Consider the following 18620-nt stretch of genomic DNA (forward strand, 5'->3'; position numbering starts at 1 on the left):
TAAAAGCATACATCGGATAGCAGCGTAGCCTCTATAAGGCTTATAACCACGCAAATACAATTAATATTTATCGTTATTGGTCACTATCTATAAACAAATTCTATCAACACCAAGGTGGCTCGAGGTCTGTAGTCTAAGTAGCCATAAGTTTAGTATTTATTTATCTATTTTTTGTTAATGTTGTTACAAGCAATTTGAAGGGGTTAGACGGTGATATTGCTTTATTGTAACCACGGTGGCTTTTTTTGTTCTGCGCCTTAACATGTGACGTCAGCTTCATCACTTTAAAAAGGCTCACGATGGACAGCAACACCAAAAACAACAACAGCGCTGCAAATGATAAAACTGTTGAAAGCATTACGGTGCAGCTTTTAGCGTATACTTCCTGAAAGATGCAGAGTGATAACTGCGCTTTTACAGCTGCATAATTTAAACGAAGCATTACTTTCTAACTTTGCAGATGGACGCACGGGACCGGAATAACGGGTGTGTATTGGCTAGCAAAGGAGGGCGCAGATCAGCTGAGGCGGTGCTTCGCCGGAGGGATCCTCAGTCGCTGCTCTGCGCAGTAGTTCACCGCTTCCACTCGGCAGACCTCGCCGCCTCCGTTTAAAGTTAACGACCACTTTGCTTCGCGTCTGAGAGCAGGATTTTGGTTTTGATTTTTTCTTCTGCACAGCGTCGAGACGGACTGTGTAAAGGCAACCAACACAGTGGCGGCGGAAAGGTAAATGACAAAAAAACAAAACCTTGCACCGTTCGCATTGATCGAAGTTTTAGCAAACCTCTATACGTCTTTCGGCTGCAGATGAGCCCCAGTCAAATAAGAGAGAGTAAAATTTCGTCTTGGTTTTGCGCTGCTATTAAGAATTGAATGAAAAGATCCGAGCAGATTCATGAGGATATCGATGAATTTCAGCTTGGTGCTTTTTTGCTGCTAATAACAGAGTAATTCACTCAGCAGATCAGCCTTTTAAAAATCCCCACAAACATGCAAAATTTCAGTTCCCTTTGCCAATAAGTTTGGTACCTTTGTCAGCCTATTTCATGTGTCAGAGTAGGAAATGGTAAGCATGTAGGCTGCTAAACACCTGAAGATACTTCATGTAAAACACTTACTGTTTTCTGTTTGTCCAAGCATGTCAGCAGCATACTCGACAAACAGGTTATTGGGTGATTACACTGCCTGATAGGACTTTATCTGAGTAACCCCCATCTGAGATTACAGGTGTTGCAGGGTATGGTGCTACACCAGTGGGAAAAAACAATAAGTACACCCCATAAGGGCTTTTGTATGAGTTTTCGTCACTACTGGGAAGGCAAAATCCTTCCTGGTGTGAAGTAGGTGATGGGGCACGTTGGTGAATAGCACTATTGCATTGTTTACTCAAACCTCTCCTTTCACTGGCATATGTCTGCAAAACACGAGTCCCCATGTTAAGTGGAAAAAGAAAGCATACAGGACAGTCTAGATATCAGGTTTGTGCCCCCCATCACCACTCTTTTTGTCCCAAACTCTCCAGTTTTGCAAGCGCTTTACATCCAAGTGATTTAATTTACAGAGCAGTTTTTCCTTTGTCATCTTGTGAGCAGGTTATTTTTAACGCTGAATAGGCTCCGAGGTGCTCATTTGTTTGCGGCTGCAAGAGGGTTTTTAGGAACAGACAATCAATAGTGTAGTCAGGTCAATTGTGCCATTGTTCACGTTTGCATCACAGGCTAGAGGATGTAAATTAAGTAGAATTCAGCCCATTCTGTGACTTTCGGTTTAATTTGCACATTTTTAATGTTCCAGCTATAGTTTTGCAGGATATGAGAAAGGATGAGCTTCCCTTCCTTTATTATATTAGCAAACCAGCCTAAAATGAATGAGCTACTACCTGTGAATATGGCATGAAGTGTCCTACATCAGTAATTTTCAGTAACACACTATGGTAGCATGCTGCGACTTGTAACGCTGATCCTTTCCAGTGAAGAAAATTCCTCAAAGTACAGGTTTTTTCCCAGTTCATAATTGGTCTTTAGTTGGCGGTAACTACACAAGTAAGCATGATCAGATCACATAAGTTAAAAGCAAAGATTAGGTATCTTATTTGACAGAAGTCCAGTTATTTCCACATTAGTGCTGATCATTTTGAAATAAAAATATGTATTATGCAAGAATTAATAAAGCCTCAATCAACAAAACTGGTTTTTCTGGCTCTGACTGAACCATTTAAAAATGTTCAATGCAGGAAATCCCGAATCTGTATATTATAGCTCTTTCGGATGGAAAAGACTAAATTACTGGTATGATAGTGGAAAATACCGCTGAACAGCACTTGAGATCATTTTAAAAGAAATGTAACATTTGTTTCATTTTTAGTTGTGGAGAGATCTGTGGGTGAACCAGACGAGACTCCCTGATAAGTGCAAACAGTCACACCATAAAAGCAATGTGGCCCTTATATGACAGCATGCACTCTCACTAGTCTGGGCAGGTTTGAGGGTTTTTTTTCTGAAGGCAGTATGGTGTTCTACGGGGCTGTCTCCACACACACAAACACGCACACACAGCTATTATATAAGTCACATTCAAGTCTGAACTCAGAGTGATGGGCTGCTTTCACTTTGAAGCTTGTGAGCATGTAAAGCCCTGCCTACATTTCCAAGAAATGTGTGATTCATGCTGTAGTGAATAGCTTTTGTTGTTTTTTTGTTCAGTCTTTTTTTGTCTTGATTTACAAGCCATGTTTATTATGTTCACATTATCCAGTATTCCTCCTAACTGGAGCCTGCAGTTTGCATTCTTCAAATATCACCAAACAGTGGTAGACAAGGGAAAGCCCTGTTTAACAGAGCATGCTCAATTCTGACTGTGGAATTGTTTTGGCCCAGCTTTGTGCGCTCTATCTATCTATCTATCTATCTATCTATCTATCTATCTATCTATCTATCTATCTATCTATCTATCTATCTATCTATCTATCTATCTATCTATCTATCTATCTATCTATCTATCTATCCTGATTGATGAAAGTTATAATGAAGTTTTACTGAAGATGACCCCCCCCCCCCAAAAAAAAAAAAAAACCAACAACCCAAAAAACAAAACAAAACAGAAGTAGAAGCACTACATAAATGTGCAGAAGTACCATTTTTCCACCACCACCAGTTAGTGGTTTGTAACTTCAGGCTTAACCTGCAAACTGACCCCTTAAGCAAACAGTCCTTTTATAGTTAGGGGAGTGTTTCCCTCTTCATGCAATGAGTCACAGTAGCATCTGCATGTAGAACGCAATTTGGAGCGTGTCCTCTAGTTTTGAAGGCCAACCAAGACCTGTGGTGTGGGAGGAGGCACCGATGAAGGGGGAAGACTCACAGTTATGACTGGGCTCCCCTTCCCTCTAATGGATACCCCCCCCCCCCCCCCCCCTTTCTGCCTCTGGATCCTCCTACCTGTTAGTCACCCATGGCAGCACTTTGACAGAGAGCAGCTGATGTAGGGAAACACTTTCCATAGCAACCAAACATGTCTGTCCTTCCACTTGTGTTAACCCGATGCATTCGGCACACGGTTCAATGAGCAGACTCGTTGTAGATTCGAGAGAAAAACAAATGGCCAACATTGTATGTTGACTTCTCTTTCTTCAAAGAACCTACGCAGTGTTTTCCAACCGCAGAATGACGGAGTCAGTGACTTACACCCTGCAAGTGTTGCAAAACAGCAGATTTCCTTGACACAAGGCGTAGGCGTTATGACAGCTTGCACAAACATTAGCCTGCGTGGAAAAAGGTCATCCCCAAGTATACCTTCAAGTGCCTGTTGTAAACATGGTGGTTTTAGGGTCGTTGACAGTTTTAAATGAAGACTTTAAGAGCTCATAATTAAACCCTTGCCATATGTTAAGGAAAATGTAAATGGAACTGTCGCTTTAATCCTCCAGTTTTATTTTTGTAGTTTTTTTTGTCCGTGTGGTGAAAGCAGTTGCTTTGGTGTTTTTTCTTTTGGGCAAGTGGTCAGAAGTTAAAGCCGCTGTCAGGCCTGAGACAGGTGGTTTTTTTCAGAAGTTTATTTGGGAAGTCGATGTTTCTGTCACGAGTCGTTGCTAACCACTTTAACGTTTAAATTGTTCTTCAGTGCTATTTGAAGAACCACTACTGCGCCAGTAGCTTCTGTGCACGGCTGCTCAGAATAGGTTGCATCATTTATTCTGTACTGATTATATGGAGCAACATTTTGTTTAAACAGTTATACCTCAAACTGTCTGTCTGTCGAGCAAATCAAAGTAAATCACGTAGAAGAACTGTACTCTTTTTAGGCCAAATATGAATTTACATAGCCAAGACTCTACCACATAAACTTTATATAAAGGAACACAAACAGTTCCTTCATAAGGTATCTGCCATTTAATGTTATCAGTGGGACCTTATTGACCTGACTTAGTCACATGGTCTGTATTCGGTCTTACCGAGCTTCAGGCATTTGTGAAACCTCCTGAAATATGTATGCCCACTTTAGTAAGCTCATTTAGTCAAGGCCATAATTTTTCAAAGAAATCCATCCCATGCTTTTGAGTGTAAACAACTGGCTCGTGTGCATTACACTCTTCATCCGTCCTCTGAGAACATAGAATGCTTCTTCCTGTCCTGACTGGTCCCGATTTCCCACTCTGCATCGTGCATGCAAATCATTATCTAATCAGGAAGTGTGGAATCAGATTACTCAGATAGGCTCAAGATCTAGTGGAACCAGACAATAATGATGATGATGGTGATGATGATGACCATGATGCTCTGGGAAGGAGAGAAAATAGGCACGACGCTGTTCATGACATCATGAACAAAAAACACCTAAAACGTATCGAAAATGAGGTGTCTTTTTATCTGCAAATAAAAACTCACTCGTAAGCTTGTTTTTAGTTTATTTCTGGGGCAGTTTTTAAAGAGATGGAGACAGGAGAACATTTATAGAATAAAGAGGTTCAGGCTGTAATCTGGTGATCAGTAGCAGATGGCTTCTCATGATTCCTCCATGTGTCACTTTGCTGTCGATAAAAACCTGGCCCACCTGATCGGCTGCATAAACAAAGTGCTAGGCAACGGCTCTGACCTTTTGAGGGAATTAAGTGAGGACAGCCTGAACCTTTCGGAGCCCAAAGAGAGAGCAAATGGATTCAAAGGGAGTGGGTGTTATTTCAGATTATTTCATTTCATCTTCTCAGGACGTTCTTTAAGTACTCTGATTTTCCTGTTTGGTGCAGGCAGCCTTCACTAATGCCTAAACAGACTGCACATAGATGTGTGAAAACACCTGTAGACAGCTGTGTGAACGGCACATTTACAGTTCGTCAGCCCGGACGGAACACCACCATGAATTTTTTTTATTCTGTTATTCATAAGACTGGATTTGCAGCGTGTGCATGAAACTCGTCTTTAATAAGAAACAAACAAAAAAGATTTTTCTTGTAATAATTTTATTAATGAACACATTTTTAAGCATGAAATCACCATCATTTCTAGTGGGTGCTTTAAAGTTTGTTCATAATCAGATTAGTGTTCTCAGTTTTTCAAACCTGAATCTATTTTGTTGTTGTTTGCCTTCGAAGTCTTATTTTGCATTCCAGTTTCCATTTCTAAACAGTAATAAAATCAATTAGGAGACGATTCAAACTTTCACATAGTGTACTTGTACTCTTAGAGAGTGTTATATAAACGGTATTTAATGGTTTTAAGTACCCATTACCGCTGCACAAGAATGCTGAAGAAGAACAGATCGATTTATAAAAAGTCTTCCCTGCATTGCCTCATCATGGTAATATAATTCAGACAAAACCTAATGTAGCTCGCTGTGATTTATAGCACAGAATGACAAATACAAAATATTCTGTCATGTGGAGTATTCAGGGGTTAAACCAGTGCTGGTGTAATCCTTTTGAGAAAAGCCAAGTAAATTTAGCAAAAGGATGACAGGATAATAATAGATGAGAAAATGTGTAAAAGAAAGAATTCGTGACAAGTTCAGAGGAGCCATAAAATCTTTGAACAGCCTGAGTCTTGTCAGTTTTACAGCAATATTTAACACTGTACCTACGTATCCTCTCCTTTATTTAATACAGCAAGGGTTCTGTTTGATTATTAATTCAATATTTCATTTCTAGATGGGAGAAAAATGGCACGTTTTTTGCCTTAACATTAAAGAAATGGATACTAAATCAGAAAAGCACGTGTGCTATTTCTTGGTGCCAGACGTGATGGAGAGATTTCCTGGCTCACCTAATTGTAGAACATTGATCACGAGTATGTTAGGTATACTAGAAATTTGCTATTGATTTTATCCGTGCATTTCCTTAGGAACCATTTTTATCCACACACATCTAAAACAACATTAAACAGGATGTCAGGATGCCACTTTGCTCCCTTCCATTAACCAGTTTCTCCTCTTTCTTTAATTAGTTATGAGCTGTATGCTTTCCTGTCATTATAGAATTCATCCCCCATCATGTGGAGTCGTTAAAAGTAACATACCAAATCTTCATCCGCACTTCACGCTTCCTTGCTTCTGAATGACTTGCCGGGCCAGTTTTTATTGAACTTACAAGCTCTTTTTCTGTGTCAGATTCAAATTCACGCTGTCTTTCAGCCTTCTGTGACATTTAAGTCTCTTCCTTTTGTTTAACGGGGAGGCCCCTTGACGAGCCAGTTTGGTTTTTGCAACCTCTCCACAAGGTTTTATTGTTTATCTGTGCATTTTAACACACCAGTGCATCTTCTTGTCCTAAATGAAACCAAAATACTCCCTGTAGCTGGTACTTTGCAAAACTAATGTGGGCCAGTGAGTACATGGAAAAAGACTTTGGGTGCAAAAAATCCCTAGACACAAGGCATCATGGGAAAATTTAGCCTCAAATTATTTTTGAAAGCCTTTCGGCCCAGTTTCCATTGGCTAGTCGCATACTCTGGTGGTGTGAGATCTAAAACAAACAGTGTAAAAGCACAAGTGCTTAAAGTTTGCTGTGTTTGGCAGTGAAGTTGCATTTTAGTGCATCATACGAGGAAAAATGTTATCATGTTGAGGAAAAACTGTGGGCGTATGCACCTGGACCACAGTGACAATATTGCGTTCTGATTTAAAAACGCCCTGTTGTGGTTGTTTTCTGATTAAAGACATTTTAATGTGTGCACAGTTCTGTGTACTCTTGCTTCTGCTTCAAAGAAAGTTTGGATGTTAAGAGCGATTCTCCCTGTCTATAATCATGGATTTTTACAGAGCGAGATGAGAGATGCTATCTTTTGCTTGCAGCCACGCTTTTATGTTTTACAAAGAGGCAGGCTAGCGTGCACCCACCTTCTCTTTTCTCTCCGTCTACATCTAACTGTTTCTCTCGCTGCCTGCTTGTTCACAGGCAGGCAGTTTGTGCAGAAGCAGGCACCATGTCCTCCCCCACAAACCCAGAGGTGAAGGAACTGAACCCTGTCGACTTTATCCAGCTACAACAGTACATTGAATGTGAGTACAGACAGGCGGGCAGGCAGGCAGCTTTCTCAGCGCTTAACACCCCCCCTCCACTTCCACTTCCACCCACACACACTCATTTACACTCGCTCATGGTTTCTCATATCTAGAGGAGGTAGCAGTCTACCACATTCTCTTTTTCTGCAAACTGAGCATGCATATATATATATATATATATTGTTGTACTCCAGATAAATCTATATTTATGGTGTAATCATATACACAGATGACATTTAGAAGTGTGGATTAAAAACGTTTGCACACAAAGTCGAATGGACGAAGTATGCGTGCGTATCCCTGTGTGACCTGCGTGTCTTTGCTTCCAGACAACAACTTGAAGGTGAAAGATGTGCTGAGGGAATTCTATGCAGATGGCAGTCTGGCCCGGCACAGGCATGGAGAGGTGAGGGGACAGAGTGTCCTGCTGTTCACAGTCAAATCCATCCCTCCAAAACTAATTCACAGAGATGCCATCTAAAAGCTTCATAGCTCAACAGAATAATAGGTCTGAGAGTAGCTGTTCGCTGTAAAATGAGAATAAGATTTACGTGTATTGGGCAGTTATTAATTATCCTTCGCTGATGAATTAGATTTCAACCTGCAGTATCGATCAGGCTGACTAAGCTGTCCATGAGAAATATCGTCAGCGTATTCAAGCGAGACTGCAAATGTAAATTACCTCCTTAGATTTGCCCACGCAGCAAGGCCTTGTTTAACAGTGTGCTGGCTTTCCTCATGCAGTGTAAGCTCAGATGTGATTGAACAGCAAAAAAAAGACTGCTCAAATCAATGGCTGATGCTGACTAGTAATTTGTGAAGACAGCAAATACAATAATTTCTTAAGTATTTATTACAGCAGTGAAAGTTTATTTGCCACTTTGAGTTTAATTAGAAGAATGAAATGTTGTTTTTCATAATGGGAGAGAACACAGTTGCGTCCATAAAGTTACAAGTTAATTGCTGTCAAAATACAAATACGGCTACAAGACTACATTTAAATGATTTGTTGGAAATGTTGTTGTGTTTTGGTGCTGCAGCTCCGTTAGTCTCTCTCCCTTGTTTTTTTTTTCTTTGTGTGATCCGGCTGCCTTGCATTTATGTTATTTATTACTCGGGCAGCTCTGCAGGGTAAAAAGTATGGAAATGCATAAGCAACAAGAAATGGGTTTGTAGTTCACCATTATCAGGGGACTACAGCTTGTTAGCCCTGCAGCATAATATCATGTGAGAAACACAGATGCCATGCCAGACAGATGGACTGAAATCTTCAAGCAGGAGCTTATTTTTTTGTTTTATGTCATTGTCACATGACACCCTGTAGACACTTTGTTTTGGTACATTTTTCAATTATTGATTAAATCTATTTGAGAAGCTTTTGAGGCTTCTGAGATCTTGCCAATCCCTATTTGAGCTTAGAACAGCTGATAAAGCGACGCTTGTAAAATATACGTTTTTCACACAGTTGTTCATAGTATTATCTTTTTTTATTTTCAGAAGTAACAAGCATATTATATACAAATAAGCTTCAACCCATTCATTTCGCGCTTCACTAGACCGCTGTAAACAGAACATGCTTCTCCCATTCATGTTTTTTTCCCAGTGCATCAATGAAGAAGGCTTTCGTCTGTTTCTCAAGACATATTTAGAAGTGGAGGACTTCCCTGTGGATCTCTGCCAGAGACTCTTCCGCTCCTTTCAAAACTCTGAACCCGGCCAAGAAGACAGTACCAGTGAGATTATACATACGCACCGTGCATACAAACAGCTTACCGCCTTTTCAGCCGACCCTTTTTGCCTCATGGCCGATTTGGCATGCGTGCAGTTATCACCACATCCCTGCATCGTACTGTTTGTATACATATGTTAACTAGAGAATTCACAGCCTCCTCTCTCTCCTCAATCTCTCCTGTAGAGGAAGTCTTCCTTAAAGATGTCTCATGTTACTTCTCTCTACTTGAAGATGGCCAGCCCAGGGACAAACTGGAGTGTGAGTTTTTGTTTTCTTTTGTGCCCAAAATAGTAATGACTCATCTAGCAGCTCCACTTTCATTTCCATTCTTTCTTTAGTTGCTTTCAGGCTTTATGACAGAGATGGGAATGGAGTTTTGGACAGCTCTGTAAGTTGTTGAGAAAATCTTTTAAAGTATATTTAAAACATCTTCAAAACAGCCGCAACACTAAAACAAGCCTGCTACATTTTGAACAGGAAGTGGATCGGATTATTGCACAGATGATGCACGCTGCAGAATATCTCGACTGGGATGTGTCAGAGCTCAAGCCGGTAAGTCCCAGAATATAAATGTAATGCAAATGTTCTGCATGCACTGCACTTAGGTAACGTATAGTAAATGTATGTGAAGACAGATTTATTTGCACAAGACATCCATAACAGTGTCGGGTACACACTATATGGCACTTCTTGTTACTCATTTGCCAGAGGTTCATAAAGTGATAAGCTTCTCTGCATATACAATTTACAGATTCCAGCTCGACTAGTTTCAGAAACCACATGGCCCTTTAAGTAATAGAAACGTGTGTGCTGATTGGATAATAACAACTGAATGTGATTTCATCAGGTTCTGAAGGACATGATGACAGCAATTGATGCTGACAGCAGCGGCACAGTTTCTCTGGATGAGTGGGTACAAGGAGGCATGAACAACGTTCCCTTGCTGGTCTTGCTGGGTCTAAAGGTGCTTTTAAAAGGAGCGTGTGTTGGCTCCAAAGTCCAAGCTCAAATATATTTCTTTTTTATAGCAGATATCTCACAAAGTGGTAACTACTCTTGTAAATTCCTGGCCTCGCATGCCTCGCCTCTGTCCTTCGCCTCCTCCTCCTTTTCCCTAAAGCCCTTTTTGCCAACTCACTGTTACAGGGTGTGGTAATCTCATTCCTTCCATGCTCTGCACCATCAGAATGCCTTTGTGTTTTCCGTTTATTCTGCACAATATGAATGCTGGAATGATATAGCAGTGCTTAGCGCTAAGGCCGTGTATATACAACTAAGGAAATAATTAAAGGAAAGCACCCTAAGATTAAAAGAAAACAAATGACAAAAAGGGTTTCCCTTTGTTGGTATGTGCCAATCCATGTAATTAAAGAAACATTTTCATATGCTTGCACCTCCCCTTCCACTCAGAGCTAGACTCTCAGCTTTTCAGCACTTAAAAACTTAAACCCAAAGAGCTCAAGCATATTTGTTTGTTATTTTTGTAATTTTATTTTTGGGACTACAAACCAAGCAGAAACATCTTTGGGTCTAATGGAATTTCTCTTGTGAGACTTTTCTCACGTGTCACTCTGACCTTTTCCTAAAATGTTTTAATCCCAAACAGAGTAACAGTTTCCCACCACCATCTGTACAATTTGTATACAAGTCTGGTATATTTTATTTTATTATAAATACTTAAGGAGTTACACATGCTTGCATTGACCGGTTGTATTAATCTGAGGCTAGTATTCACAAGAGTTAAACAGAACTCTCCATTGACAATTCAGTTTTTCATTTCATCCCTTTAAAATGAATCCATTTATTATTGGCCCTATACTTTAAAGGGGTTTGATGAGATCCGCTTTGTGTTATCGATGTTTAATGTGTTGCCAACAATATAGAGCTACGCACAGTCTGTTTGACAGTTAGCTGCAGCGACCTAAACCCACAAACTAGATTGTGTGTTTGGCCTCTGCAACAATGCCAGGGACTTCCCCTCCAGCTATTTCTAGCCACCAGTGGACATTTGAAGCCTAGGGTGCATGAATTCAGCCCCCTCACAGTTCCTGTATGCTGATTCGCAATTCTGTCTACTGATCCTCTTGCAGCAAGTGAAAGGGTGATACATCCTGTCATTTAAAAAAAAATGTTTCAGTATCTAATCTGGATAAGAACGCTGACCACTCAGTAAACAGATTGAAACAATTTTATAATCTTCTGTTAAGCGAGATTATAGATAGTTTTGATTTGAATGTCCATGAAGTTGTGCGTTGTGTGATGATATGTAGAGTCACCGCCATACTACATAATGAGCCATCTCATTAAGTTTAATAATGAATGGGTGCAAAAGATGAAAATCATGCCTTGTTGTGGAACTAATATCTAAGAATTGGAAGAGAGAACAGCTTCTGTTCTTGCAAACATATATTTTTCTGTTCAAAAATCATATTCACAAAATAAAAGATCATAAACTGTTTTATTCTTCCCTTTCTTGCACTGACTTCTTCATTGACTGTTGTTTCAACAAATAGATGACCCAGAAAGACGGCCAACACCTGTGGAGGATGAAAAATTTTAACAAGCCTGTTTACTGCAACGTGTGTCACAGCATGCTGCTGGGTTTGAGGAAGCAGGGACTGTGTTGCACCTGTGAGTACAAGAACTAACCAGAAGAGGGCGCAAGGAAGTGTCTAATTTGAAAATTGCATGATTTTTTTTTTGGGATTAATCAATGCTTATCTGCCTCCTTGACATTTACCACAGTAATTTATATGTATTTACAAATTATGTGACAGCTGGTTTGTGTGTCGTTTTGTGCAGCCTGCAAATACACAGTCCACGGTCGCTGTGCAAACAAGAACCCGGCCCCTTGCGCCAGGACATACGTGAAGTCAAAGAAAGAAATAGGGGTATGCTGATGTCTCCATGACAACCTTTACAGTCACATGCACGGTCTAAATTTGATTTCATGCTATGTCTGAGTGCTCTTACATGGACAATTTAAAATCCATCTCACTTTTCAGGTTTCAACACACGACTGGGTGAGTGGGAACTGTGACTCTAGGAAGTGTGACAAATGCCAGAAGAAGATCAAGAGCTTACAAGGCCTAACAGGCAAACACTGTGTGTGGTGCCACACGATGGTGAGCAAACATATCAGTGCATGACTCACTGAGGAATAAATTTGAGTAAATTATTTTCTAATCAAGGAGGAGATTTGATTTAGTTGCATTCTGGAATTGTTGTGCGCATTTGTATCTATTGAATCCAGGAAGCCTCCTTTCTATACAGTTTTTTTTATTGTATGCTCTAAATCTGCACTGTATTTCTGAGTAATTTTATTTGTATTCTACAGCGTCATGATCAATGTGTGGACCAAGAGTCAACACCGTGTACGTGTGGGCTGCTCAGAGACCATATTCTTCCTCCATGGGCCATATATCCTGTTATAAAGGTACACAACTATCCTCAGGCACATCTCAAGCAAATGCACAGCTCAGAGAGTACGCAAACAGTGCCTCTCTCACACCAACGCAAAGCATAACATCGGCCAGAGGCTGTTTTTTTCATTGGTAAATCATTCTCACCTGTGTGGCATTTTGTTAGGTACACAGTGTAGATATTTTTTATCCAAGGAACGCTATGATATTTTTAATGATTTATTTACTCTCTGTCTTTATTGTTCTCCCTAAAGGAGAGACCAAATAATGTAAAAAATGGCTGCTCTGGGTCAGGAGATGACAGCGAGCTCAATACCACTCCTGACGGACAAGTGCTTCAGGTATTATTCATGCAAGCAAAAGCTTTTCATTAAAGCTGAATAACAAGAGCTCAAAAATGTACACCATGCTATTAGTGTGGGGTTTGCTTTTTATATTCCTTTAGTATAATACCTGTAACATTTGTTTATTAATCATCAGATCTGCCCTGTGCTGAACGCCCATCCTCTTCTAGTGTTCGTCAACCCTAAAAGTGGTGGTAAGCAGGGAGAAAGGTGAGCTCGGAAAAGAATATTTTACTGGAAAAAGAGATTTCAAATCCATGAACATTGTGCAACTTGGTTTTCTTTATGTTTTCTTTATTTCAGAGTGCTGCGCAAATTTCAGTTTTTACTGAATCCACGACAAGTATACAACCTTTCAAATGGTGGCCCTGGACCAGGGTAAGTAAAGTGATACAAGAGTTTTTGTTCAAATTGATTTTAATATTAGATTATTTCTTACCACATTATCCTGAGTACTTACTTAAACCTCCATAACTTCCCCCCAAAATATCTTTCACATTTCTTTCAGTTTGAGTTTCTTCAGAAATCTTAAGGAGTACAGGATCTTGGTGTGCGGTGGAGACGGCACAGTTGGGTGGATTCTCGATGCAATAGGTGAGATTGTTGGCATAAACTTCACAACATCACATGTGAAATTGATTGTTACACGCTTTGTATTTCCTTCCCTTTTTTTTGTATTCAGACAAAGGCAATCTGCTGGTGCGGCCACCTGTTGCTGTACTTCCTCTTGGCACAGGAAATGACCTTGCTCGATGCCTTCGCTGGGGAGGAGGTGAGAAACGAAGAGATGAAGTGTTCCCTTATGTAAATAAGATAATACTTGCACGTCACTATTTTCACGTTATGGCGCCACTGTCTATGTGTGCTTTCAGACAGTGGTTGCACTAATTAAATGGGCTTCAGCAAGTTCTCAAAATTACAGTTCTCTTGTCTTCATCTTTAAGGGTATGATGGTGAAGATCTGAACCGTATTCTTAAAGACATTGAGGGGAGCTCCCAGGTGCTGATGGATCGCTGGAGCGTGCAGGTTATCACTGATGAGAATCAAGAGGAGGGTGACCCAGTGCCATATGAAATAATCAACAACTACTTCTCTATTGGAGTTGTGAGTTTCTCATAAATGTGTAATACAAGAGGAAGTGTTTTATTTTCGGTTTAGTAGGTCGTATAATTGCTATATTGTTTTGTGTTTGCAGGATGCCTCCATTGCCCACCGGTTTCACACAATGAGGGAAAAACATCCTCAGAAATTCAACAGCAGGTTTGCATATTTGTTTGAATATTATGTGTCTCTAGGGCACATTGTCAGGAACAGTAAACAAAGCGAATGCATTCCTGCTTATAGCAATACAACAGTGTTTCATAGCTTAACAGATGCACAGTTTAAAAACACAACAGAGCTAAAAGACAGCAAATTTTCTCTTCGCAACATGACTTCTATATTTCCTGTTTGCCTTTGCAATTACTGATTTTTTTAAAGCAGTAAAAGGCACGAATGCTCGAGGTGACAGCAGATGTCTGTGGCACCAAGTGTTGCTGCTTGACTCCTACTCTTTCTAAAGCGCTGCGTGCACTAAAAGGAGAAAATGTTCTGTGAAAGTGAAGTATCACATAAACCTAAAGGAGACGCTTTTTCTAACGGCAGAATGAAGAACAAGCTGTGGTATTTTGAATTTGCCACTTCAGAAACCATCTCTGCTTCCTGCAAAAAACTGAGCGAAAACTTAACAATCGAGGTGAGAGCGCAGCACACAAGTTTGCAGTTTGCTACTTTGAAATAAGTAGCCTCGATACAAAACAGCAATCAGAGACAGCGCACTGATATTTCACTCTAACGCTGCGGTGCGCTGTACTGTCTCCAGTGTTGCGGTACTCCCCTGGATCTCAGTGCTGTGTCTCTTGAGGGTGTTGCTATCCTGAACATTCCTAGCATGCATGGTGGGTCCAACCTGTGGGGTGAGACCAAAAAAGTGGACACTAAGGGACTGACGGCGCAGGAAGAGCCGGAGGTGATCGTCAATCCAGAAATCCTGAAAGTGACTTCCCAAGGTATTTTGCAGTTGACCTGTATTATTCAGATGTCTGATCTAACAGCAGTGGTCCTGACAGAACACAATGAAATTAATGAAATTATAATTAGCAGCAAGTATAAAGTTTACCTAAATTCATCCTCACCACAAGCCTCATCTCCTGACCTGAAGTCACGGCTCTAATACACAGAAACGTGCAATAATATGTTTATTTCTTTCTGATATTGTAACGATTTCTTGTCAGCAAATTAGACATGCAACAACTGACAACCAGCAACATCGAAAACTAAACAACGTCAGACGGATATAAGCTAACATTATGTTTGCTTTAGTGTCCTAAAGATTACATTTTCCCTTTGTTAAATTCCTTCCTTCAACATAGGGAAGTTTATTCACTATGTGAATGTTATCAGCAGCATTTACTGATAGAAAAGTTCAGCTTATCCTCAAACTCACATCAGCATCAGCGTCATTGGACAGAAGTAAGGTTCACTGACTCATCGACTCACCATAGACACATTAGACTTTTCACAAAGTTTAACCTGTCACCAACTCCTTTATGAGTCTTTTTACGAGCCACCAGCAGTGTGTTCATTAAGTACTTATCTCTCTTCATCCATTCTGTTGGTATATATCCAGAGTATATAAACTTACTTCCTAGAGGAATTTCACCATTAAGAATGTGTTGCGGGCACCATATCTCTCTCTTTGATAGTTTTAAATAACCAGACAATCCCAAAATACACGGTAGTCATTTGCATTTTAATTTCCAAATTTTCTCCAAAAGACAGGGGGTTAGTGCTCTAGTCTAGTTAGTGCTCTAGCAACAGTACTAGAGGGTGTAATAAAAAATAAAAATCGATTTATTCCAACCAAACTTCCTCTGTTTCTAAATTACACAAATTATAATAACAGTCCAATGAAACTGGAACCCATATGATGATGTTTGCTCTAACTTTGAATGTGGAGTTACTGATTTTTCCGGCCACTTGAGGGCAGCATAACCCTGTGTACGTGAATTTGACCCCTTTAAGGTCATCTATGCTGTACTATACTGTACTTCTGTCCATCTCCATATATTTATTCTTGGATTCTACTACAAACATATTTACTACATAATTCACAGTTAAAGATAATCCCTATTTATCCTATTTATTTGTAGCAGCCCCTCTTCTCTCTTTGAAAGCGATAGTCCATTTTATGTTCAATATAGGTATTTGTTGTGCCTGAAAATGAACAAATAAATGAAATGAAATGAATGAAGTGTTTAACTTTTTTTTGACTTGCCAAAATATTAACACTTAAATGCATGGTTTTAGTGCATACATACAAATAAGTACCTGGTGCTATTTGTGTAATCTGGTTATTGAACTTTATGATACCGAGCCACCAGAATAGCAAGCCAAAATTTCAATGCATCTGTATTCTTATCTGCAAAAAAAAAATGTTTATGTGTTATCTTCTTTTGATTGTACTGTAATGTCCCTCCATCATCTTATCAGAAGATTTCAGCATTCATTTGAAGTAGGCCCAATTTCTCACAGAAGGGATGCTAAGTTTCCACGTGCTTCTTCAGTGCTTGAATGACACCATGCTAACATTAGCCAACTTCCCAGAAACGATGACGCATACAGGCTGAAAGCTGTTGACATCTCAGCTGAAATCTTAAGAAGCAGAAACCAGCTTCTGCAAAAATGTTAGTTTTTTTTTCTTTTTCTTGAGGTTCTCTGCACTGGTGGTTAGTTATGGTTTGCTTCTCAAACCCGTTTCCTCCTAACTATTCATCTCTATGCTGTCAGCCAAGACCTGAGTCCAACCATCCTGCCACTGTATGCACAGAGAAACTTGTGCACGTAAACTGCAGTTGTTTGCAGGTGCATGATGATTATATATTATGTATGATTATTGATATGCATTGGTGTGCTTCAAACCGCTGTTGTTATCGATCTCCACTCTGATGCACATTAAATATGAGAAGTGGCATCTGCCTCAGGCCCAATCTTGTCTTCCTTCTCTGGACTGATTAGCCTCTGCTTTCTTGTCAGACCTCAGTGATCGGCGATTAGAGGTGGTCGGCCTTGAAGGAGCGATGGAGATGGGCCAGATTTACACTGGACTCAAGAGCGCGGTGCGGCTCGCGAAAACGTCTCAGATCACCATCAGGTGAGGGGGGAAAAAAGGCACATGGACATGTTCAGACATGACAAGGCTGGGCTCTCAGCTTCAACAGTGGGTCATAGTTAGGGATCATCATTAGTTAATTTACATAAGAAGATACATTTACATTTTAATGACACATGACCATCCTGATGCATTCTGTTTATCCCTCTCTACACGTAGGACAAAGAAAGCATTACCAATGCAGATAGATGGAGAACCGTGGATGCAACCTCCCTGCACGGTAAACACTGCACAGGCACAGAAACACAGTGGCTGCTTAATGTAATGAAGTCACATGCCTGAAATGCCTGATTTTATATATATATTTTTTAATTTACAGATTCAAATCACACACAAGAATCAAGCCTGTATGTTGATGGGTCCTCCAGCCAAACCATCTGGCTTTTTCAAATGAAACAGACTGACGACATGCAAGTGTTTGCTGTAAATAGACAACTGACTCTTTTTCTTTGTAACATAAAATCAGTTTGGATGTGTATGCTGTAGAAAAACTGCATTGTGACAGTCAAAGTTAGGATAACTATTTCAAAAGTTCTGCATTACTGTAACACATAAACTAAGCATGGCATGATACAAATACAAATGTTATGGTACGCATTGTGGCAAAAATGACTCTGACCAAATTTTCTCAGTGTTTTCTATCAATACTCAACACTTGCTGTGTGAGTGCTAAGTGGAAGTGCTGCTCTGTAGAAACTTAAAGCAAGCTGAATATCATGCGAAGAGTAGAGTATTCAGCTCCATGTGCCTTTATTAGCTGTTCTCTTCATTATGGCTTAGGTAGACGAACATACAGGCATGCACTTTGAGCATAGACCATGTAGTATTGCTGTTTCGTTGTTGTTTTAAAGAAAGTCAGAAATATGTTTGTGTGAATTTGGAACCAAGACAGAAGAAAAGACAAAGCTATATTTCAGTGATGTTGAAGATACTTGAAAGTGTTTTTGGGAATAGCAAAGAGGCTGCATGTTGATTCACTGCCTGCTGTTCCCGTGTGTGTGTTTGTGTGCATCAGTATGAGTGTGAGGGCATAAAGCTGAGATATGTTGATTTTAATTTGTAATTTGTGATGAGTTCATTTCGAACTTATTGGTTAAGATATGTTTAAACATGTTTATTTTTATTTAAATGCTTTATAAATCATATCATTCCAGTATATCAGAAGGATGTTGATGTAATAAGTGACTGTGTAAAGATTTTAATAAATCACCTGGACTTCAGTTTTTGTTTTGTACTTCTTACAATTCGATAATTTTTACATACCACAAGGGGGCATTGCTAACTTTTTTAGTCCTGGGTCATCCTCTCATCAAAGTCTCTCTCTGGGAAAGACTTTTGACTTTTTTTTTTTATCTTAGAGATTAATCTGTTTAGTGTCACGGATCAATAATCTGTTCAGATTTCCCCCTGCTGAATTTT

At 39.8% G+C, this 18620-nt stretch overlaps 1 protein-coding gene across 1 annotated transcript; it reads left to right on the forward strand.

Moving 5' to 3' along the window:
• Positions 1 to 313: 313 nt before the first annotated feature.
• Positions 314 to 18421, forward strand: dgkaa (diacylglycerol kinase, alpha a). The gene is made up of 24 exons (XM_085443346.1): positions 314 to 727; positions 7386 to 7489; positions 7822 to 7898; positions 9096 to 9225; positions 9408 to 9482; positions 9563 to 9612; positions 9702 to 9776; positions 10072 to 10188; positions 11738 to 11855; positions 12027 to 12115; positions 12230 to 12349; positions 12562 to 12660; positions 12901 to 12987; positions 13127 to 13200; positions 13294 to 13368; positions 13499 to 13584; positions 13673 to 13762; positions 13935 to 14095; positions 14187 to 14251; positions 14636 to 14726; positions 14853 to 15039; positions 17066 to 17183; positions 17361 to 17421; positions 17521 to 18421. The coding sequence occupies exons 2-24, from the start codon at positions 7414 to 7416 to the stop codon at positions 17593 to 17595; spliced, it is 2196 nt and encodes a 731-aa protein (XP_085299472.1). The 5' UTR covers positions 314 to 727; positions 7386 to 7413; the 3' UTR covers positions 17596 to 18421.
• The last annotated feature ends 199 nt before the right edge of the window (positions 18422 to 18620 follow it).

This window comes from Copadichromis virginalis, linkage group LG20 (assembly GCF_057382275.1).
Source record: "Copadichromis virginalis isolate Kocher_CV1m ecotype Utaka linkage group LG20, C_Virginalis_male_GT1.1, whole genome shotgun sequence".
NCBI lineage: Eukaryota > Metazoa > Chordata > Actinopteri > Cichliformes > Cichlidae > Copadichromis > Copadichromis virginalis.

What these genes read in the sequence shown, in the direction of transcription:
- dgkaa (XM_085443346.1), top strand. Translation starts at nt 7,414, where the DNA reads ATGTCCTCCCCCACAAACCCAGAGGTGAAGGAACTGAACCCTGTCGAC. An exon ending in CCCGGCACAGGCATGGAGAG is followed by an intron (nt 7,899 to 9,095) that starts GTGAGGGGACAG and finishes TTTTTTTCCCAG; the next exon opens with TGCATCAATGAAGAAGGCTT. An exon ending in GCCCAGGGACAAACTGGAGT is followed by an intron (nt 9,483 to 9,562) that starts GTGAGTTTTTGT and finishes TTCTTTCTTTAG; the next exon opens with TTGCTTTCAGGCTTTATGAC.